Raw genomic sequence first — 25,058 nt, 5'->3', positions numbered from 1 at the left:
GCACCTGAAATTATGTCAGGTTTTGAAAAATCCATATTGTTCCCTCAACCATGATTTACATCAGGTAGCTGTAAGAGATACTTCTGAAAACCTTGGAGTCAATGGAGATTTGCCCCTCATTACAATGGTGTAAGTAAGCAGAATATTTAATTGCCAAATGACAGAACAGCTGATTCCACACAAGACAAACATTAGACTGCTGCTGAAAATCTACCTGCTTGCCTAGAACGAGGTCTACACATAAGAAATTCTTACAAAAAAGATCAAAAATTAATACAGTCCATGTGTACACAAGAGATTCAATATAACACTACTTACAGAATCTTTCCTTCTCAAATTGTTACCTTATCTAATGTCAGAGAACCTTCCTCTGCTTCTCTTGGTCCTTCTGGTAGGAGAGGAGCAGAATCTGATACTAATTCTGAAGGTTGTTCTTCATACTCTTCTGAAAAGAGGAACCATAATTCGCCATTATGAGAGACATGAAAGAATTTATGTGAACCACCATGACATTACGATCTAGCCAAAAACAGATGTAAACTGAAAACAGGTGAAAAATGTTTGAAGCCAAACATTGTATGAGAATTTATTAAATTTTTCCCGTAAACTTTTATTCATATTAGTAAGCTTAGATTTAAATGGTTATTATATAAAATAAAAGCATTCAAACATTTACCTAAGAACCAAGTCCATACTGACAGCAATGCAGCTGACACTTAATAAATGTATCATATGCATTTCTTCTGATTCAATAATAAGATGATTTGATCACCAACTAAAATAACACATCTACCAGAGATTTTTTTGCACAGCTGGACAACTGCCTCCAAAATTTTGTTTGGTTTTTTTTTTTTTTTAACAACATATTTTTAAGGCCATCACTGAAGACTCTTCCTACAGACTTCTCTCTGGGTTATTTTGCAAGGAAGAAAGGCTGGAGAAAATCCACAGGATATGCAAGGAGAGCACAAAGGCAGTAGTAAATCTAATTATCCTCAAGTGAGTACAGTGTTATATCCAAGTCTTTTTTAGGAAAGAGGCTTAAATACTAGATTTCACTCGAAAGACAGAGGGAGGAACTAGAAGATGGGGGAAAACATCTTGAGAAATGTTGAGTCAAAGGATTTCTAAACATCAGTATAACTGATAGTTTGATAGTTTAGGATGGCAAATGAATTACTTGCACTATGCAACCACATGCTGTGTCCACAAGCTGAATACTAACAACTATCAACACACCGAGCATCTTTAGAGCAGTTGACTAAGTAGGATGCTTCCTATATTATTTGTTCAGATTCATTTAGGTTTGTCTGTATCAGTTTAGTCAAAACTGTTTTAATAACAAATACCTGGTTGCAAGTTCAATGCTCAGATACGAGATTTAACCATGACTGTTCTTTTAAAACTTCATACTGAAATCCACTTATTTGGGAACTGAACATTCTCCAGTACGGAAGGGGGAAAATTAAGAGGTTTTACAAAAGCTAGATCTAGTGGAGATTGCCTAAGAAAAAACTAAGATGTTTGTAGAATGCTTTGATGTGTCCTAAATCGTTATCAAGGTAGGGCACGAACCAGGCTGCTATATGTAAGAAGAGACAAGGAATCAATCCAGCTGACAGATAATTAAGTCAGTACTGCATTAGCTGGAATGTTTAACCGAGAGCATACCTTCCTAAGTCAGGTATGTCAACTTGCTAAGTGGTTAGCTATACAGTTTTTGCACCACAGTAAGTCATCATTATGCCATGTGTGTACTGCACGAATTCCTATCTTCAGAACAATAGCAGTACAGCACAGTAAAATCTTGGACCATCAGTTAAACCCACACCGGTATACCAGGAAGACATCAGTAAACTTACTTTCACCAGCCACATAATTAGCTGGAAAATAGCCTTGCTGTCCATTTGCTAGGCTGCCAAACCACCAGTTATCATTATCTTTGTATAACACTTGGATAATGTCACTGCGATGGATGGTTAGCTCATCTGATCGATGCGCTGTGTAGTCATAAAGAGCCACTACCTAAAAGAGAGATAAGAGCACCACAGCTTTATCACAACCATGCCACAGAGAAAAAAGCGCAACATTCACTTCCTCTTGCAGAAAAGCAGCTGAAACCAAAGCTGCACTTTGGTAAAAGCTGAGGCTGCCTCAAGTTTTGCTAATGGGATCAGGGGTGGTGGGAAAGCAGCAGGAGAGGCAAGATAAAGGACTGTGGGATTGCAGAAATGGTTAAGAACATTCAATTCACTAAGATTAGCTTCAAAACAGCAGCTGTTAGTTTTATAAGCAATTTGCTTGTGAAGCAAAAGGAAAAAAAACTTCATACATTCAGTTTCTCAGAATTGTTACACCACCTTCAGATCCCATTCTCTGTGTGCTCATGAAGCATATGTGTTTGAATAAATACTCCAACAGTATGACAGTTTTATCGAAGGAAAAATTTAATACAAAAAGAGATTGCAAAGTTTTGCTTTGATCACTCAATTTTTTTTCTTTCTTTTTTTCTTTGTTTTGCTTACACAAATATCTTTTAAATATTTTAAAAATACATTTAAATTCCATTTCACATAATAAATCCATTTGACATACAGTGCACCTACACTTTTATGAAAAAGAATACTAATAGTCATCAGCATCATGCATACTACATAAAATACATTACCAGAAGCCTGCTTTCTACCCTGAATATGAAAATATCAAGTACAATTTCTTATTTATTTCCTATACCCTATGAACAAAAATCTGTCCTGGTGAACTCCAAGCAGAAAAGCTTGAAAAGAAAACAAATGAACCGAAACAATAGGGGAATTGCTCACTTTCCTCATCATAAGTGAGGAGCAAAATTATGACCTATTTTAGACACAGAATGGTGCTTCCCTACCTATAATTTTCATCTCAGATTCCTCTACAAAATTGTAAGTAAAGAGGTCAAAGACAGGGATTGTTAGGAGCAACAGGAGGTTTAAGGGGATTGAAGGAGATAGCAAAGTATGACGATAGGGATTTGAAGGAAAAAAACCCTTTTTATTACTCATGCATGCATTTAAATCTTAAGACTGCTGAACTGCACAATGCTTTTATATTTGTATTTCTACTTAGAGTACGATCACCTGTGAGTTATATGTGTAAAAATATAGACAATGTCACTTGTATTTTCATAATTCCATGTCATCAATTAAACAGATTAAATCAGTTATAAATGGGAAAAGATGGAAATGATTCCACTGATTCCATGATGCCATTTTAAATTTTATGTGGCAATTTTTGAGCTGGTCAGTATCAAAAATTAGTATCAGCATAGTTCTCACTAAACAGGAAATTTATCTAAATATGAATTCAAATGTCCTGAACTTACATAAAGAAGTTAAACAATGAAATAACCCTTATCATAACTCTCCTCCCTGCATTAGGAAAGCTGATACAGTAATTATAGGTGGTGTTGACAACATAGAAATATGAACTGTAGCACAGAAGCAAACTAAACCATACTAATGAGCACCGTGATCATGTCCAGTAAGAGGTGCTCTAATAGTGCCCACTTCAATTAAGTGATGACCTCATGAAAACCATGAGGTCACTTAAGGTAAAAAAAAAACCCAAACACCAAAAACCAAAACCAAAAAAGAACATAGGAATGTAACACTAATTACTTGGTAGCATGAAAAACAATAAAAGGCAGAGCTACAATTACTTCATCTTGTAGTGTCTTTTTTAAGATAGTTCTGGTGTAAATGTTATGTTTTTTGGAAAATATTACAAAAATTCACTGCTACAAACAGTTCAAACCAATCAAGTCCCACTGTCTGTCTCTCAGAAATAAGAAATTAATAAACCAATGTGTCCTGTAATACAAATGGTTTAGTAGGCCTGACAATTTAAATGAAATGTGGAAATTGCCATTATATTCTCTGGAGACATGTGATCAGAAAAATGACCATGACGGGATAGAGGAAATGCACCTCAGAACCAAAGAAGAATGTAAACCACTTACAATTATGCCTAAAGCATTGGACTTTCTTCTAGTGTGACATTCAAACATTTGTCAAGTTCTGCCTGTGTCCGAGTCCAAGTGAAAAATAAAAATTTCTATGTTCAACAAAATTTTACAAGATTGTTCTTCAAGAGCGATATAAACCCAGCATTAATGTAGTTATGCCAGTTATGAACATCTTTGCAAGAATTACAAAATCTATGGGAGCAAAAAAAATCCTTGGGATTTCATGCTACAAAAAAGGGAACATGCTTTCAAAAGCACAGATACAGTATAACAGGTATAGAAAATACTGCAAAAAATTACATAATACTTACTGTCTCTTGCACGAGTGGACAACTGCTTCCTCCTCCCACTCCCAATGCTGTCAGGCTGTCATCATTCTAGAAGAATAAATTATGTTGAAACTTTAATATGAAGTATCTTGCTAAACTATGAGTATTTTCATGTCTACTAAGATGATAAGAATTATCTGTAATAAAATGCTCTTTTTAAAAAAGAAAAAGCAGAAGTGATGTTAAGCGACACTGAGTAATATTGGCAATTGCTTGGTAGATATTTAAAAAAGATACCAAGTTTTTCAAGTATGTAAACTGCACTAAAGACAACTGGACTGGTGACTATGCAGTCCCATCTTGTTTGCATTGCAAATACAGTAGATATTTAAGAAGTTGTTGCAGTGAACTTTACCTCTGAACCAGGACGTAAAAGATGTCACTGCTATATAATGGAAATTTCAGGTTGGTCTTAACAACCAAAACTTTCCATTTCATTCTAGTTGTTCTGTCTTTACCACTCACTCTTCAGACTTCCAACAAATTCAAAAGAATAGTAGATATATAATGCAATAATCAGGATATGCCTGTACCAAAAAAATTTATTTCTGTCAAACAACAGAATGCTTCAGTTGAAAGGAGATATATTATAGAAAAATTAAGAAAATTAGAAGAGTAACAACAAACTAGAAAAAAAAAGGAAGAGCTGGTAGTCCTTTGCTGGTATTAATTTTTTTCAGTGGTCGATCTTCACAAAGGGGAAGCCAGTTTCCCCTAGATTTTGTATGTGTCAAAGGATATACACTACAGTACAGAATAGAAATATTACAGAGCAATTAAGACATTTTAGAAGAGAAAAATCAAATGTGAGATTTGTGAAGTAAACATTTCTACCTCTAACAGTTATACCACTTCATAAATACTTAAATTTGAAAACTTTTATCCACTATACTTCACCTTTTTCATATTTTACAGCCACTCCTTTAACTATCTTTTACATGAACTTCTTTCTCTTCTCTTGCTTTTTAAAAAAATGTATCGAAAATATAGTGCTCCTTTTATTTTCAGTAGGGTTTTTTATTTTTCATCAGCATGGTTCAAGGAATGTCATTACATATTACAAAGAAAACCACTGCAAATCCTCAGTAGAATAAATGGCATTCTCAAGAACAGAGATCCTTGCCCTCAATGTTGTCTTCATAACTTAGTTAGGTTTATCCTATATGGAAAATAAATCACTGACTATCCTGAGGTTCCATCCAGTCTCCAGGTTGTTTCAGAGCTGCCACAGTAGTTACAGACACATACAGTATATACAGATGAACACAGTGTAAAAGTGAACAGTTGTACTCAATTCTCATCATCTACCAGAACATCTAAACCTACCACCCAAAGAGTTCTGAGTAATTATGTACATGCACAGAAGGAAGAAAAAAAGTGTAACTGCCTGATTTGATAAACAAATTTTGAACAAAGACTGGTGGAGCTGCAGTTCAGAGTATGTGGCTTGTTCAGTGGTCTACTGGTAGTTAGCACTGCTGTACAGGTTTCAGCTAATTCTCATTTTCTATTCTCAAGGTTAGAAGAACTGTACAGGCAATGTGCTTAGCCTGTGGGATGGGAGTGCCTCCTGTTGCTCAAAAATGATTCATCAGAATTATTAGGAGTATTATTTAGATATCTAGTTCAGGTATTCATATTGCCCCATTATTGTGTCTCAATCTGTGTCTCTCTCTTTCTCTCTTTTTAATAAAGTATTTATGTGGCTCTCAAACACTCAACTCAAGAAGAGCTTGAAGAGAGTGAGCTGTTTGGAAATAACAAGCTAAAATCCATGAGTCACCCTGTGATGACGCTGAATATTCTCAGACACTGCCTTAAACTTTTAAGCAACAACAATCCATAGAGGTGCCTCTTAAAGAGATAGATACTCTGAGTATGTCACTGGCTACACACAGCTCTACCTCCACCTGGCAATTGCCACAGTTGTGATTCAAAGAAATCAAACTCAATTATCATTATATGACCCCTTTTCAGCTGCCTACCACAAATGTAGCTACTGCAAGGCAGAAGAGCTGCCTCTTCCACGCCATGCCATTCCTCAAATAGTGCCAACTACCAGTTACACTGCAAGAATCACCCAACTAAAACTACTGGCCTTTCAGCTTAGAAACATAATTTTTTACATGTTGTGTCACAAGATTAAGGCACATTTTCAGGATTCCAAAAAAGCAACAGACATACTATAACGTATGAATACATAATTCTTAATACAATATTAATGTCTCCTTTTTTTTCATGCAGGATGGAAACTAGATAATCCTTTTTTTGCATTGGAACAGATGTGGGGCTATAGCCATCTTCCAAGGAGTTGGTCTTTTTGGGAGGCAGACATCTGTGAGAAACAGAAACGAAATCCTTGCTGAAAAAGTCTGCCATGTCACACTGATTTTGGTTGAACAAAGCTGTTAGGAGCTTTCAGCATTAAAGGAACATCCTCAGAGGAAGATAAACAGATCCAGTCATTCATGCAGAGTTCTAGACCATGGAGTATCACACTGGTTATCCATGACTAACCCACTTAGATACCCTTGAAATTTCTAACTCAAAACCAAACAAAAATGTTTCAAGACACTAATACAAAAGAGAACGTTGCACTGTTGTATCAAGTGTTATCAATTTCTGATAATACGCTAATTAAAATGTTCATGGCTTCTTTTTAATTGGGCACTTTCAGTGATTGTGCTAATGGAGGTTTTGCTTTCTTGATGCAGATGTATAGCAGCCAGCAGGATTTGGGCATTAGGTATCTCTCATCCTCTTAGGAGAAGGAGCACTGAGTAAGAACAAGTGATCAGTTGTTACTGTCTTTTCAGTAAAAGTCTCAGCATTTCATTTGTCCTACTGAACCAATATATTTCAATCACCACATTATCAAAGTTTAAAGAAAAAATACGGAAAAATGTAAAGTCTAATGATGTTTCCATGTTTTTACCTTATAGGTAAACATATTCTTTATTGTAAAAGAATAAACATATAGATTAAGTCCCACTTCTAAGAGTTAGTCATTACCTCTTAATAACAACACTTCAAAAATAAGCTTTTCTAAGACTAATTTTAGGCGACACTACATATACCAATGGGAACCGTAACGTTTATGCATACAGGGCCAAAGCCACCCTCTCTCCTTTTCCCATTAGTGACAGACTCAGTGACATGAAGAAGGACAAACATCTATTTCCTGAATGTTGCACAGCACCACTACTTCACTCCACCTCCCTATACCTGCCATCTGCCAGAATGGAAGAGAAACTGGGAATATTACTTATACAAACAGTCCAGTAAACACACAAAGAATGTGTGTTACAGCTTCTCTTGCCTATCCAGTAAATCTGTGCCTCAGTGTGTAATAGTCCAGGTTCTAAGACTGTTACCTTTCCAGGTTTTTTTGTTGCTGCTTTTGGTTTATGGTGGCTACTTGATTTGGGTTTTTTTTTAAAGAAGACAAAATGAGAAATTAACTTATACAACTTGATTGAAAACTCTTGGTTAGCTTAAAAGATAATATTTAAAACATTTAAAAATCTTACAGAATAGACCTGAGATTTTACTGTTGCTACATTGTCTTCCTTTTTTCTTAAGAAGGGTTAGAAATTCAAAGAGTTAGAATTTTACTTAATTATCTCCTCTCCTAAAAATGCCATGTAATCTCTTTACTGCAGTAATTGAAGTTTTAAATTAAATGCTAAATAAGCTAAGACTTAGAAGAAAACAGACGAATACTGTCAGCACTATCATATTTCTGTTCTTGTTCTCTGGTCCAATGCATTCTTTTTCCCATTAGTGACACCTAACTACAAATTTAGTCTATGGGAAACGGAAGTACAAGTATTTGTATTAATAGGTAAATTAAAATTTTTCCAAAAGTATCAATTGCTAAGAATTATATATTCTTCTTCGGTTGTAATTAATCTGTCCATAGAAACTTTAAAGTTACTTCCTTACACTTCAGATGACTACAATCCTGATTTGATCACAGCCTTTTAATATTTAATAAGCATGGGAATCTATAATCTGCCTTGAGGAAAAAAGAACCTGCAGCAGACTGCACTTCATTGAAACCTGCAACATACAAACAGAAATAAGAAATGCAAACACAGCTGCTGCAGTAAAGTCCACAGGGATAAAAAAAGAAAAAAGGAAAAGGAAGAAAAGATCAATTCAGAAGCATGTGAAATACTCCAGCTCCTGAAATTATTTAAAACCTCTTCAACTATTTCACCATTTCTAAATACGCTACTTTTTTGGTATTAATTACTTGGTTAACCTGCAGTTACATATATATTACTGCATTTATAATAGGAGAAACAACAAATATATTCAATATTCAATGTTCAAATATAACCCCTAATTTAGCCCTCTCAGAAAAAACTATTTTAAATTAGCTGCTATTTAGCACCTCACAAAAGAGCTGATCCTGTAAATGTTTATCAAGCTTGCTGTGGTGGAGAGCACTAACGTACTGGTTGAACAATTTATACTTTTCCCTAAAAATATATATATTGATGGCAAAAAATTTAAAGTGTGAAAACAAGAACCATTTAACCACTAACAAAACAGCAATGTAAAACCACACTTTCAAATTCCTTGGTGAATCCTACTTAGTTTACAAGCCTTCCACAACTGTATTAACAGATTCTGTTAAATAAGGTAGGATCAAAAAAATCCTAAACCAATCCAAACCAAAACCCCAAATCCAAATTGTAAAACAGTTATAAATGATCAAAGTGAAATTGTGTCCATTTATAATATTTCTCTCAAAAATTACAAGCAGTGCAATTACAACAGAATAATAAACCATGGCATTCTGTTCATGAGTGCAGAAGGATTAACATCTCTAGTACAAGAGGCTCAGCTTCATAGAGATACAAATGCATTCAGTATTCAGAAGCACCGCTTGTTCTTCTGTCACTAGTTCCTCCATACATTTTGTGTTTAATACAGGTTTATCAAATGTAAAGTTGGCATTTACAGATTCTGTTGGATTTTTATTATGGTGGTCAGGAAACCAGAAATAAACAAAGGAACAAATATAATCAGTAGAAGTTTACAATCAATATTTAATAGATAAGCAGTTAAATAAGCAAGAGAATATCTGTGATTTCACTTGTTACAGAAAGATAAAGTATGAAACAGTAAACAACGAAAACATGGTGCTACAAATAGAATTTCATTCCCAGTAACTGTCTCAGCTTTCTGTTGCTGTTTATGAATGCCTTCTTTCTCAGTAATAATAAAAAACTCGAGTGTGATTTTAGCTTATTTATTTCTAAACAACAAAAAGTAAATAATGAAAAAAATATAAAGTTTTTGATTTTCAGATATCTGATCTTCCTACCAGCTGGCTGCAGCATAAGCTAATTTGCCTATGTAGACAACTGGCTTGAAGATATCTCTTTTTTTAATAAAGACAGGATAAAAAAACCACCTCTCTACAATGAGAAATTGTGAATAATGACATTTTATAGTTAAACATCAATTTAAAAAAAATGCAAAAAGAGAATTCCATACCATCTGTAGTCTACCCAATAGTGTTCGGCTAAGAGGATTTCCTACTGGGCTGAAACACCCTGTGAAAAGAAAAGGCTGTGAATTTTCTGCTTGTTATCCTTTTCCATCGAATAAACCATTTTATTTTAAAATCATTATGTTAGCAGGATATGTTTGACAAAATTCTAATGAAAAGCAGCAGCATCTTTCAGTCACAACTATGCAACCTTCAGTCAGGAACAGTTGGAGGATTTATTTAACTAACAGACCTGACACAAGGTTAACTAATCCAATATTTCCATTCAAATGATTTGGAGAAGTAGCTCAAGCTATGTCCACATGCCATCTCATGCTCAAAGCTGACACTATTATCTAGGCTGTATTGCTTTACTCTTCATTGAATTTCTGAGTAATGCATACAAAGTTTTCCAACAGAAATGATCACAAAAACTCACAAAGGAATTACTTCCTTATTTTATCTGAAAGAATAACTATGTCTATTCAGTAGTTCCTTTTGATCATCTGAGTTCCTATCACAACACATCTTGCTGTTTATTTTATTCACTCTCTACAGAGCACACTTGAACAAGTACTTGTAAATTCTTTTCAAACTATTATGTTAACTACTAAGCTCAAGAAAATCCTTTCATCATCTATGGATTTATCTTTTTGTTATTGGTCTCCTCAGCTGTATACTTAAGAAAACATCTTAAAAAGAAAAGATACAAAAAAATCTGAAAATCGTTGAACATGACTGTGAAATATGCTACTGCTTCACTGGAGAATCGTTTCTCAAGTACAGAAATGCCAGGCAACACAGAGTTAAGCTCACTGGATTTTCTCTGTGAGACACTAGCTTTCAAACAAGTTTTGTTTTCAAAGCGGAATAAATTCTGAAAACTCATTTTCATTTGCCACACCAAAAGCCTGCTGTCGAGTATCTGAATAAAGAGTACTTTTCAGATTCAGATTCCCATGCACTGGCACAACTCCACAAGGAAGCTTGCACAACTTCACCTACAGTATCCTTTCTAAAGCCTAGTGGTTTTGACTTTCACAGGAGATTTACTCATAAATGCTTAATCATTAAGATATTTATATATTTCTAGCTAGAATAAAAGCTGCAAGATCAAATAGTCATAGTTAAACCATGCTCCTGCAGATCTTCTGCATATGACTAATTTTGTACTTGTGAAAAATCCTAAACATGTCCAATAATACATTATTCAACTTTGTGTATGAATTAAAAGATTTCTGATCTTAATAACTTCAAAAAAGCTTGTATAAATTCTGAAATACTTTATTTTGAAAGGCTTTGCTTCTTATTACTTTACCCCATCTCTTTTAAGAAGAAGAAAGAGAAGAGAAGAGAAACCATTTTCTGAATTTAACCCATGCTCAAGACGGTAGACCCGAAGCTAACATTTTTTCAAACAAGCTATTTGTTAAAACATCTGCTCAGCACTAACACCAAAAGTCACTGGGGATATTACTTCTACTGATATTATTATCTACATACTCATACAAACCCAGATGCTACAGAGGTGACACTACATATTGGATATACTGTTGCATACAAGTGTCACATCAACTCTTTGAATAAAAAACCCCAAACTCAGAACCAATAAAATGTCTACATGATAAAAAATAAATTTTTCTTTAGACAGCTAAGTATTCTACCATAGAATAATGAATTTGAGCATTGCAGTGTTGTGCCAATTCACACAAACGCATACTAAGATACAAGATTTATAAAATATTTGATAAAAAATTGTTTGGAAAAATCAAGTTTTAATTAAAAACAAAATTAATCTGTATTTTTATCAGTAATATAATTGACTTTCTTGTTTTCCTAAGGAAAATACGCATTACCTCTGGACTGTATGTTTATGCATGTGAGTACTCTTGTGCAGTCTGTCTATTTAGCTGCTTGTCAAGTGAAAACTTTATGGTTAGTCTGATATTCCCAATTAAGATTCAATAAAAAGCAGTGCAGACCCGTTATGCTGCAAGTATAGGATAGAGATAGATGTGTAACTTAAAGATACAGGCAGTGTGCTGTACTGAATTCTAGAAGCTGGCACTGGTTTATACAGCATTTTCCATGACTAGAGCCAAAACAAACAGAAAATTCTCACTACTTCGCTTGAGGTGTAAACAGACCACAGCACGCTTGGATCCAAATACTCTATGATCATGGCTATTGGTTACCCCAAACTAGTTTTTAGCATTATTCATTAGTTATTAAGTATTCCTTTAGTAGCCCCTACATTCAGAACAGTCATATTAACAAAACTCAAGTAAACAAAACAAAACCAACAAAAAACCCTGTCCAAAGCTTCATCATTCCCAAAACAAGGTCCGTTCAGCAAGCAAGGGAATATCCATCCCTTCTTTCTCAAATGATGCAGAAGAATTTTAAAGCAATGTTATACAGCTACTGGCTTGATATGGTTCCATGCTTGATGAAGCATGTAAATGACATCAAGCAGGTGTGACTAACAGCCTCAGCAGTGCTTTCTTTGGTTATCTCTGATCCAGGCTGCACACTTTTCAACTAGTATAGTGAGGTACTGAAACTGAGGTCAAGACTGCAGAACGACATTTTCACTTAACCTGAAAATGAAGTTTACAGGACACCACGACCTGTTGGGACTCTCACTTAGTCTGAGTTAACAGAAAGGTCATTAAATCCCTTGTACGGTTGAGCCTGAAAAAAACCCCAACACCATCAGGTTAATCTAGATTGTCCTATCTTAAGGATGCTTCATAAGCAGTAATGGAAAAGCATCTCTGTTGATAGAGAGGGTTTACTTGAACTCTTCAATAATCTTCTTTCTTAACAGCATCATCTGTCTTCACCTTCAAAATCATGTACATCTTGAGAAGCTAATTTTCCCTACTAAAGTATCAACATTTGAATTACTGCATTTCTTATTACTCTACATTGATTCTTCAGTGGTTTCCTTTCTATGGAATTTTACATGAGAAGAATAGATTATTTCTAGAAAAACTTACTGTTAATGTCTAAATGAAACATTAGATGTCTCAAAATGACAGATGCTAATGCTTTTTCTCAAATGACCAGAATTTTCATATCAACACAATTTAACAGCAAGACAGCTCCTCTTTAGGGTCCACATAATCCTACTGTTACAATTACCTTGTGAGTCCAAGCATGTGCTGGCTTTCGGGAAATGACTACCAAAGAAAGGGTATCTTTTGAAAAACAATGTAGCTGTTTGCCTTGAGAGGAGTCTGAAACCCTGTTAGTTTCCTGCATAATTTGAACAGTGAACTGAAAGTCTATCCTCAGTTCCTCCCAGGTCACTTCGGGCAATATATTCTCTGCCAGTAAAACAGCAACTAAAGAAAAAGGAAGACAGAAACCAAGTAGTTGTCCTGTCCAAAACACACCTATGAGTTGGTACGATAACAGCAATGGTGCCCCCCAAAGTAGTACTTGTAATTACTAAGAAAATTTCCCTTTAAATAATAGGATCTTTAGCTATTTCATTTATTTTAAATTAATAGCATAAGAGCCAGAATAGGGAAAAAAATTCCTTCTAGGAAGTCACATAAATCCACTATTATCCTACTGGGTTGTCTACAACCACCCAATGTTAAATGTTTATGTGAAAAAATGCTCTTCTAAGAGACGCTGAGAGAACATTCATTACAGAATTCATGTTTTAATTAACTTTTCAAAAGAAAGTTTTTTCTCGCTTTCTGAAATGTTCTTGATAAATTAATTTTTTAATTACTAAAGGTATTTTAGCATCACAAATCCCTAAGGATTCCAGTCACATGGAATCTACAGTTAATGAAATCATCCAAAATTTCATCCTGGAAAATTCTCATAAAATCACAGAACATCAAAGAAAAAAGACATATCTAATAAAATTGAAAAAAGTTAATATTCAGACATTTCTGTGATGAACGACTGTAAAACATGTAGAGAGAAAAAAAAAAAATCTTACCTACTCCAATTCCACATTATTCTGTTTTTAATTGAGTTTTACTTTAAGTTTATACTAATTGCTAATGTCTAAAAACCCACAAACAAGTCCTGAAAGACATGAAAACAATGCCTCTAGGAAAAGGTATTTCTTATTGCAGACATTATATCGTGGCCTCTTGCAACATAGTACAGCGAAGTAAACAACAAAAAGTGGGGAAAAAGTCAACTCAGATATGAGATGAATTTGTGTATATCAGCTCAGTCCTTTTCTTACTCATCTTCTGTGGCTTTAAAACTATTTTTCAGCAAACAATTATTTTCAGCACAGCCATTAATTCAAAAGTATGGCCTTTGTGACCGAAGGGTCTTTTAGTATGCAGTATAATCTCTACTTTAGCTTTCAAAGGTTTTAAAGGAAAGTTCCAAGGTGGGTTTTCTTGTTGGTTTTTTTTTTGGTTTAGATTTTTTGTTTGTTTGTTTTTTTAAGTTAAAGTTTTCAGCATTTTCATTATTCAAGCTAGGTATAATATAAGAGAAATATGATAATTTTGTAATGTTCTAAATATATGTTAAGCTTCCCTCAAAGGCTTAATCCTCAAACCAATTATGCTTTAACAGATCAAACAGAATTCATTAAATAAAAAGATTGTTTATATATTGGATGAGAACCTATTTTCCTTTTTTTAAACACAGGATCACAAATACTTAAGAAACCCACCACAGACATTTTCAGATGCAGTTCACATAAAATGAAAGGAATGGATGCATCCACTTAACAAGAACACCTTTTGTTTTACCAACTAAATAGACGTTTTGCTAATATTCCTTGTTGCAGGTGAAAACCCACTTCCAATTCTGCTCTACATAACTTAGTTTAGCACCTATGATTTTGAAGAGATTCTACACTGAAGAGGAGAATTGACAGGATCAAAGTACATTGAAAACTGTATCATAGTTTTTAAAACTACTTTGGATGCATTTGGCTGAAAGTAGATTAAAAAAACTACATTCAAAAGCAAATACAAGTGAGACAAGCAACAGAGTATTTTTAGCATTCTTTCTAAAACAGCATACTCCTTGTAACTAATACGACGCCAAAGGAAATGGTTAATTCTCTTGAGAGCCTGTATCAAGAAGGGCAGTGGAGCTGGCGAAGGGTGTGGAGCTCCTAAGAGAAACGTCTGAGGGAGCTGGGGTTGTTTAGCCTGGAGAAGGGAAGGCTCAGGGGTGACCTTATCACTCTGCAACTGCCTGAAAGGAGGATGTAGCCAGGTGGAGGCTGGCCTCTTCTCCCAGGCAGCTAGTGACAGGACAAGAGGACGCAGTCTCAAGCTGCGCCACGGGAGGTTCACATTGGACATTAGGAAGAATTTCTTCATGGAAAGAAAGGGTTGTTAAAGCATTGGAATGGACTGTCTGGGAAGGTAGTGGAGCCACCATCCCTGGAGGTGGTTCAAGAAACCATTGGATGTGGCACTTAGTGACATGATCTAATTGACACGATCGTGATTGGCCAAAGGTTGGACTTGATGATCTTGGAGGTATTTTCCAATAAAAATTATGCTGTGATTCTGTGATCTTGCAAACCACTTAAAATGTATATACTCAAAATAGGCAGTTCTCACATGTCATATTTAAGCGCATATACAAAAGTGCTGTGATTGCAACATTATCAAATGCAAAGGTCTTCTACAAACACCCATAGAATTCTAGTAGTGTATGCTGCACTGATAGAAATCTATTCACTGTCAGCCATTACTAGCATTCTCCTTGTCTTTCCCCTACTTTTTTCTTTGATGAGAGCATCTGGAAAAGACCGAACTATCTCCTCAACGTTGTTCTCATTTTCCAAGTGGTGTTGCAATTTATTAACCTAAACCTATCCACTTAAAACCAAAACCCCAAATCTATAGGACAAATGGAATCCCTCTCTGTTTACTGTCTCACTTTTTATAGTAATAAAGTTCTGTTAATTTCTTTAGTCAGTTGGATATGAGAGTTGTTTGCATGTTATATACACTTAAAAAAAAAGAGAGAGAAACCTTAGTCTTCTGCTGCCAGATGTCTCTCCTCCAATTAGTGCAGATTGATCTAGACGGCAATGACAAAACCCCCAAAACTTAACAAAATACCAAACCCACACCACCTCTAGCCCCTCTCAGTTAAGCTAAAACAGAGCTGTACTGATAGGTAGAAAAGCATAGCATTTTTGTTTCCCTTCCCCATCCCCATTAATACAATGAAAACTTGCAAACTAAGAAAATAAACTTGGGAAATTATGTCAATAGATCAGGTTTTGGTTGCTGTTTGAAATACTATACTATATAGAAAAGTCTGCACAGAAGGATAAGCTTTCAATAGAAAAGTAAGCAATATTTACCTTTCTAACCATTTACTAAATACTGGTATTAAAAACAGTTATCTAGTAAAGTAACTCTAGGGAGAGAATTCAGGACCATGCAGTTCTGTACATATTGCTGCAGTTTCTTTTATAGGGAATGTGATTTTCCAGTAGATGCCCCAACTCCAGGTATTAGGAGAACCTTATATTCTCAAATGAGTCACAGTTGTCCTAAACTAAGAAAGACAACTGGCCTAGCTAGTGTGCTTTAATACAGTAACTTCCTTATCCAAGGACTGATGCAGTTAGGTCAAGTTACTGCATCTGGCAGTCTCTGATTCCCCAGCCCAAATGACAAAGTAGTGTGTCCTTGCAGCACAGTGAGGTGATTACCGGACCAGCAGAGTAGAGCAAGGCTTAAATTCACACCTGGAGATCCACAGAGAGATACCTTTCCTGTAACACCAACTAATTCCAATCCTCATATAAGAGACCTCAGAATTAGACAGCACTAACATGAAAACACTATGCTTCTGGCAGTGCCAGATCCCACAACATAATTATATCTCTCATCAGCCAAAAGAATGCATAGAGATATTCATTCAAGCTTAGCCATCATTTTCGTTCCTGGTTCAAGGTGTACAAGGGCACAAACAAGTATTTGTTCTGAGAATAATTCTCCAGGAGGAACTATGGAGATTGTCACTGGATTTGAGGAGAATACAGTTTCATTTGAAAACATTTAATCTGTACTTAGGCACAATGAACAGCAGAATTTGGCCCCTATTTACAAAAAGCATAATAAAGTAAAAACTATTGCATCACAAAAACAATTAAAAAATCCAACTTTTTAATTAGAGATTAAAATCAAATACATTAGCAGCCTACACACCCACCTAATTATTTCTGAGTAATCTTATCAAACCATCATCTTACATTTTTCTTGCAAATGTTAAGTTTCTACAGTACCATATATAAACAATGCAAGTAGTAGCACATGTCTCAAGCATTCTTTTGAAGTAAAGAACATTTATTGAATTCATGCTAATCAGGAATGTGCTAATTTATGACAACTTCGAACATTACATCACAATGGCAGTAGATACCACTGAAAATAAGCAGAGACTATAGTATCCAGTTGTTTCTTTCTACAATGTAGAGAACAGAAAATGATTCTACAGCAAACATCAATAAGCCTGCACAGATACCATCAGCATTCTTAAATCAGATTGGCAGTATTATTTACACGTTCTAGATAGCAGATAAAAAAGATGTAAGGAAAATGCAGACTCTGATGCATACTTTGTATTAATAAGAATTATTTTTCTTCTAGTGCTGCAGATATCCTGAGAAAGTCATTATTAATTTTGCTAAGCTCCCCTGGACTACTTAAAAGCAAACAAGCTAAAGTAAATTTGAAAACAAACTTATTTTGTATTTTATTAAATACAGCTTGCAGTGTTACCCTATGAAAAAATACATCATGAAATACAGAAACTGCAGTCCCTTAGAGCTGTGGATGCCCAACACTGAAGTAGCAACCTTCACTTTTTGGTTTAGTAATTTTTTTGCTTCTGCATTTACTTTCCCTCCTTCAATCAGAGGAAATGGAGTTCTTATGCAGGATTTATGCTCATCTGTTTCCTAAAAATATGTAGTAGGGTTAAATTTTATTTATTAATACAGTTAATTTATATGTAATACGCTTAAATAGAATTTAACTCTATCTGCAACCATCAAAGTCAAGTCTCTACTGACCTCAAGAGTCTACTCCTGTCTTTAAAAAAAACATAGTTGCCTATAGATAAAAGAAAAAGAATGAAAATTATGCAAGGAAGGAAAACAAATTAATTTACTTCACATGGTTCCTCCCACAACAGAAATTCAGCAATGGCTAGTTATTCACAGTTACTTAAACTAAATTAGTCTGCTGTTCTACAAATGGAAAGCTGTAAGAAAATATGCTTAGAATACCAGAGATACTTTTCAAAATCAACCATTAATATTTTTGCAATGCAAAGTCTTGTCAGCTAAGTAAAAACAGCCAGTTACTGCATAAACTACTGAGTTCCTACATTACCCAGTAAGCCTCACAATGTCAAATCAAGTCTTGACTGAAAAAAAAAAACCTAAAAAAAATTAAAATCTTGTAACTGCTTGAAGAACTTATGTAGCATTTTCCTAATACTTGCATTCAAGGAAAAATAGTATCAGCAACATCATATGAAATATGCTGGATTCAGCTTGATATTTCAGGTCTTTATCATGACCAGAATAACTACTACTTTTTGTACTACATCAGCACTTTCAGCCAGTACTGAATATTAATTATGACAAAATAGTACCAGAAAATTCCAAGAAATTGCTGAACAATTAATACATTATTAAACCTGAAAAATTTAAGACCATTGGCAGATACCAAATCACGAAACAACTATATAAGATTTTTAATATGGTATCAAACCAAAAGAGTAAGGAAAAAAGTTCACAGCAGACACGCTTCTTTCCGAAATAGAAGGCCATGTCTTTAAAATACATTCCCGAGTTTATTTTCCATTTTGTAGTTCAGAAACTAGATTGGTCACATAATTCATGAAAATACGTGTGGTGAAACCAACCTACACATGAGAATTTTTCCATATCCACACTTTTGAGTTTTCAGATTATTTATGAACAAACTACTCTAAGAAGGAGTTTTTCTACATATCAGTGATTAGAATATGTATGAATAACTAAGTCCTTTCTTATTAGTTTCCAATTGTATAGGGAAATAAAATAATGGCCTGTAGCAACTTTGGTAATAAAATCTGAATATACTTCCTTGTGAATAACACATGACAAAGTGCTTGAGACTAATATTGGTATCATCTATTACAGAGGAAAATATACTGAAATGCTAAGTCCTACATTAAAGCAACATATTGCAGTTCCAGTTGGGCACAGATTTCAATGATAATGATTTTTCAGTTTCCTTCATCTACAAGGTCTGCGAAGTTTTCTAAAATGCACCAACAACCTGCTACTGCTTTTACAACAGTGGATTTTTAGAATGCCTTCTTAGAAAGTATCACCACTTCTGTACTCTCAGTCTTCAGCCACTATGCAACAACTCTAGAAGTTACACTGGTTATACAAATATGTGGATACCAAATGCTACTTTGCTGAAAGTAAAAGAAGATGACTTCGCCATTAAAGGCCATGTTCTACTACTGATAGAAAGCTTGAATTATCACTTGGCAAAGAGCTGAAAAGCAATTTTTTCTACACAGATTTTTCCTTGGGTCTTAGGTGGAAGATGCATTAAAAAAAAAAGCATGGAAAGGAAACTGTTTGCAAAGAACAGAATTAAGAGGCAATACTACATTTCATTTACAAAGCGGTACCTGATCTGAGGAGAGGTAAAAGAAAGAGAATAAAGACAGGCAGGTTCATAAAGAAGGGCTGTGCTCAGCTTTGGGCTAAGACCACATTTCTAAAATTCTGGATATGCTGGAGAGAACAGACTTCTCTCCAAGGTTCAAACAGCAACACAAATCACTGCAGCTGGTATTAGAAGACAGAAAGACTTTACAGTATCTCAGTGTCAAGCCACACAGTAGAAGTTACAATCCTATCCAGTGAATTTTTATCTTGTTTTTATAGAAATTTTGCAAGCAAGATTATTTGCAGAGCAGGTCCAAAGGCATAAACAAAAAATATTAATGAAAATTAAATTCAGAATGAATAAAGAAATACCATTTGACTAAATATTTTCTATAGTATCATGAAAAACAATTTGATTAAGTACTTAATATAATAACATAATAGCTTTTTCTACATCATCACACAGGTAGTGCCAAACTGCTAGAAATTGCAGTACTTAAACATATAAGCTTAATTATATAACCAGTCCTCTCTGGTTTGACTATCATTAATAGCTAAATTCACTACTGACTCATACAGCATCTCCAATAACCCAAAATCCTCAAGAAAGCAAAAAATGTTAAGTTCTCACAATCATCAATAAGAGGAAGGGGATTCTTAAAGTCTGAATATTCAAGGAAAGGAAATTCTTCTCCAAACCTAATTCTGAAAATAACCACCCCTTTCTATACATTAGACATTGTGAATGATATCTCAGTTTCTTTAAAATTGACTTAATTGCCAAGTGCTACAAATATTTGTTTCATCAAAAGGACCAAACAACTGAAAACCACAGAAAATTATCTAGTAAGACTCTAACTTTGGAAGTCTCAAAGATTATGTCTTAATAACCTTGTTCACTAAACCTTCCTAGATGGGTTTTGCACACACTTATATGCCAATTATTAACTCAAGAGCTGGTGATACAGACAATCCTGGACACACCTTGTTCTCTTTGAGTGATTCTTGGAACGTACTCTGAAAATCATTTGTTTTGGTAAGAAAAGCTGATTTGCAGGAAGATTCTTAATTCAAACCACAGTTTCAACTGCTGAAGATCCTTTACACATGTGAATAGAAAAAAAAAGATGGAAATTTCCTTCATGTTTTTTACTAGAAGGAAAACAAATTTCCAATAAATACTGATATCAAGGTACACACGATGTGGTATATTATAGATGTACATTAAGTAGGCACTGGATTCCAGATTTTGCAAATAACAATAGAACAATAGCCTTTCCTCTCTTGGTGCTGCTTTTTATGCAGAAGTAGCCAAATCTGAGGGAAATATAATTGGGCAGAAGATACCCTACGGCAGATTGAACTGCTGGGCACAAAGTTACCAACAATTAATCTAGATACATATTCAGAATTTGTGTTTTGAACTATTTCTAAAATGAAAAATTCCAAGAATGCGCTTGGAGTCCTTGTAGGAGATAAATACTAACTTGGTTTTAGCTAGTACCTGGCTCACAGGAGAAGTTCTTCAACTAGCAACATGCAGAACTCCGTTACAACATTCTCCTGAACAAGTAGAGGAGGTGACACACCTAACCTCTTCTAAATTGATAAAGTCTCAAAAAAAATCTATTTCAAGGACAGGATCATCCTTTTTTAGTAGAGAGGTGAGCTCTGCTTAAATGTGATTATCCATAAGAAAAATTCAAAGAAGCAAGGAGTAGGATAACAGCCTATTTAGAGTCTTCCCCTGAAAATCTTACAAAGTGAATCTTAGAGTTACAGTCACTGCTAGGAAAAAAAAAAAAGAGGTTAGAGGAATTGTTTCTCATGCTCTACAGGTGCATAGTGACAACCTGAAGTTTGGTAACTGAATTCTCAAAACATTTTCTGCTACTAGGTAATTTATCACAGCAAAATATGCTCAGTATATCTTTTGAAGGAAGCTGTAATTTTCTGTATTTTATTATTTGGCATATTAACTGCAGCAGTCTGCTTCATTTGACCAGTCAGGCTCTGAATGGATTCCAGAAAGACCTGTATCAGCATATGCCACTGCAACACCCTTCAGTTACTCTGTAAAAAAACCTGATCAATGAGGCACTAGCAGCTAGCCTACAGCTGGAGTAGAGGATAGGAAAAGCGGATGTGATGCATATGGGGATGCAGTATGATGGAATGAATCTTTAGATGAGATACAGAGTCTCAAATATTATCTGTTATACAGTCGCATATATATACAGAGTCTTCTGCCAAAAGACTGTCTGGCATGCCACAACAAGGCCTGGGGTCAAGTGAGCATGGGAGACTCTAAAGAGGTTTTTTGAATTTGCCTGTTTGTCACTTCAATCTTTTTTCTCTGACTGAGGAAGTAAAAACTGAAGAAACTGAGTCCTAATTCTGAGGGGAAAACATGAGAAAGGAACCTCTGCAATCTGTTCCTTCACTGTGTGCTTTAAGGTTGCAGAAAACTCCCAAACACAAGTTTTCAGAAGTAGAGTTTTAAAAGAATTCTAATATGCCATTTGAAGCCAACAAGCAATGAGTCACTTTTCCTTACAACCTCCAGTGAGCAAGAAAGCTCACTGTGAAGCTCTCATTTCATCTGGATCAAGGCAGCACATTTAGGCCAGCTCTGTAAATAACCTCAAGCTACTCGGTGGTGTGACAACAGCAACGTCTAAGTTACAAACCCACAGAGGCCTTCACTTCTCTGTACGTGCCTTCTGCTTTCTTAACGCTTTCCCAAGCCACCATCCTCTATCATTAGTTTCTACAGAACCAACATGATCAGTATCAAACTACAATGATCAGACTACATTGGTACCACAGACTATTGTGGAGCATAATGTACACCACATGCCCAAAATTTACTTAAAAGGTGTTATATTAGTAAAATGAATTGTGAGGGAAGCTTGCTCTCACTGAAACTGGTGCTTCAGCAACAAGGATAACAAGTTGCATATGAATCCATGAAAGCTGAGTTGTTTCACGCATAAAAATCTATTAATAAAATTAGCAAAGGCTTTTTAAAACACTTGAAAAAGTTTGCATGTACACCAAAATGGGATGGATACTGTTTGTTTAAAACCTGGATTCTTTTATTTTTTTTAATGTACTTAGGTTCTGTTAACTTGTCAAAACCAGCATTGAAGTCAAAGTGCCTAGGTCTCCTCTTGGGAGATGGAGACCTCTCCCTCCTGTGCACCATGGTTGCTACTGGGTTTTTTGCACCTCCCAACTCCTCTGGAAATGACATAAACAGAAGGATTGAAGCACTACAAGGAGGGATCAATTTCCTCATCTTATTCACTCATGCTTATTGCTGTACAGACAGCATTCTTGATGATCTGGGTTTTCTGCTGGACAAGAGAACTGATACTTTACTGCACAGTCCTTGGCAAAAGGACTGTTTCCACCTCTGCGACCAGCTAAAATTGCATTTAAGCATGTTGTCTCATGGCTCAATAGCTCAAAATTACAGACAAGTTCAGAGTGAAAACAGTTAACAGGACCTCTCTACTTAGGAATTAATTAGATTCAGTTGTTTTAGGATCCACATAATTGAGAAAGTAAGGGCACACTTAGGCCAAATCACTTTTGGCAGAGACTTTCCACAGTACTACGTCACACCCTGATTTTGCAATCTATATCCACTGCTGCCAAACAGAGAGTAATGCTTCATTTAATCCACACCCTTGTATAATTTGGCTGAGAGTACTTCCTTTAGCCTGAAGGCTCAGCAGTAATTACCCTAACATACACCAATTTCAAGTAAATATAAATGGTGTTCTTTTGATAAAGTTTTTGGAATCTTCAAAGATTGCTGTTATTGTGTTCTGTATTTAGTGTAATTTTTAGTGAAATATTTTAATTAACTTGCCTAGGAGAAACATGAAAAAGAAGAAACATGAACATCTAATAAAGGAACACATGTATCTTTGATCTCAGTATAAACAATTCTAGCAAGTTTAACTAGAAAATACAAACTCTTCTGACATTTATAACATCTTATCAATCAGACAGAAGAAACTGGATAAGCAACCTTTTAGAATAGTAGACTGTCATTATTGTTAATGGATATGTCTCTGTGTCCTTACTACTCTGTTGGAACATTTTTGTGGTTAGATGTATTTATTTATACAACTTATGTTTTGAAAGCAAAAAATAATTTTTACTATTCATTTTATAAATATAAACATTCAGCTCTTCCACCTTAAAACAACATCCTGTATTTGTGCCTTAAGCCAAAACTCTGATGATGTCCAGTGATGTGGGCAGGACAGCAGGCTCACAGAGCTCTGAGGAAGTTCTTTCCCTTGCAGAATTGCCTGAGACGCCTGTAAGCCATGACGAGGGCACAGGTGTGTCCTCGTACTCTTAATTTTTATTTGCTGCCGAAGTCAGCTGTAAGCTGGAACATCATGAGCCTTTGTAACCTATTTGCTACTTCAAAATGTAAATGGTACAGCAAAATAACTTCTAAAAGAACCAGGTATAAAAAATTATCTAAAAAAGCTTGTGATAGATTTTTTTTTTTAATAAGAAAATTAACTTTGAGAAAAATATTTGTAAGTTGTATTTTTCAGTTCTTCCATTGTGCCGTAAGCAAATAATAACAAAAAAAGTTTTATTTTCTTTCTCCCTTCTCTCTTACACTTTTACCCTAAGTCAAAGTGAGAGATATGACTATCTTTAAATGAATGATCACATTTCCCTGGGAAGTTCCGATTCAAATTAACACACAGACATATAAAAAAAGCACTTTAGACTTAATGCTCTTCTGCTTATGGTAAAAATACTTGTACCTAACTTCAGTGTAGTTACATCAGTTGACACTTGCTGAGAGCTGATCTGTGGTGTTGAGCTGGTAATTTCTCTCTACTGAGTTCTCTTACCATTTCTTTAAAAATAAAAAGAAAATCTTCCAATTAGATCTAAAACTTAATCATTATAATAAATTCTCTGTGACTATGCAGTGCTTTTTAGTTAAAACAAAGCCTTGTAATGACTGTAAAGATATTTTTATATTTGGTTAATAGGAGGAAAAAAAACAGAACAGAATAATACACTCAAAAAACTAGGGACTAAAATAAGTCAAGTTTACTCACTTAAAAAGTGTTAGTATTCTGCACTTTCTCCTAAGAGTTTTAAAACATTATTGTTATCCAGGGCATGGGGTGGTGGGGGTGTTTCAGTAAATCAGTTTCCAAAAGAAAGAAAACATACATACTTGATCCAACCACAATGTTAGAAGAAGTTATGTCCTACAATATACAGAAAATGTGAGAATTCTGTGAAGTTGCAATTCAATACTTGTTATAATAACAGAAAGCAATTCACATTTCTACATTTAGGAATGCAAAAGAAAATAATAGGTAAAATTTTCTACTTTTTGGCACTACTGTCCCATTAGAATAATTAAATGAAACGGCCAAATGTAAAAAAAAATCCATTCTCATAAAAAATATTAGAAGAATTCTCTCAAGAATTTTTTAAAGTTTAAATTTCTGAAAAAATGTGTCAGGCAGGATCAGTTCTTCAAATACGTACTGCACAAAAATATAGAAAAAT

The 25,058-nt window shown here is 34.8% G+C and overlaps 1 protein-coding gene across 10 annotated transcripts in view; it reads right to left on the bottom strand.

The window, feature by feature from the left end:
- AHI1 (Abelson helper integration site 1) overlaps positions 1–25,058 on the bottom strand; it is a 94,322-nt gene that overhangs the window by 14,313 nt on the left and 54,951 nt on the right. For 9 of the 10 annotated variants that reach the window (XR_004356095.1, XM_032683178.1, XM_032683180.1 and 6 more), the window contains 4 exons: positions 9,844–9,902; positions 4,315–4,380; positions 1,863–2,025; positions 345–445 (listed from right to left, as the gene is read on the bottom strand). Coding sequence is in view for 9 of the 10 variants with exons in the window: in XM_032683178.1 (XP_032539069.1) it covers positions 345–445; positions 1,863–2,025; positions 4,315–4,380; positions 9,844–9,902 (389 nt within the window). In the remaining variant the exon portion in view is untranslated. Of the gene's footprint in view, positions 1–344; positions 446–1,862; positions 2,026–4,314; positions 4,381–9,843; positions 9,903–25,058 lie in introns of those variants that run through there. The other variant, XM_032683187.1, reaches the window with a different exon arrangement.

This window comes from Chiroxiphia lanceolata, chromosome 3 (genome assembly GCF_009829145.1).
Source record: "Chiroxiphia lanceolata isolate bChiLan1 chromosome 3, bChiLan1.pri, whole genome shotgun sequence".
In the NCBI taxonomy this organism is placed as follows: domain Eukaryota; kingdom Metazoa; phylum Chordata; class Aves; order Passeriformes; family Pipridae; genus Chiroxiphia; species Chiroxiphia lanceolata.
This window is presented reverse-complemented; position numbering and strand designations above follow the sequence as displayed.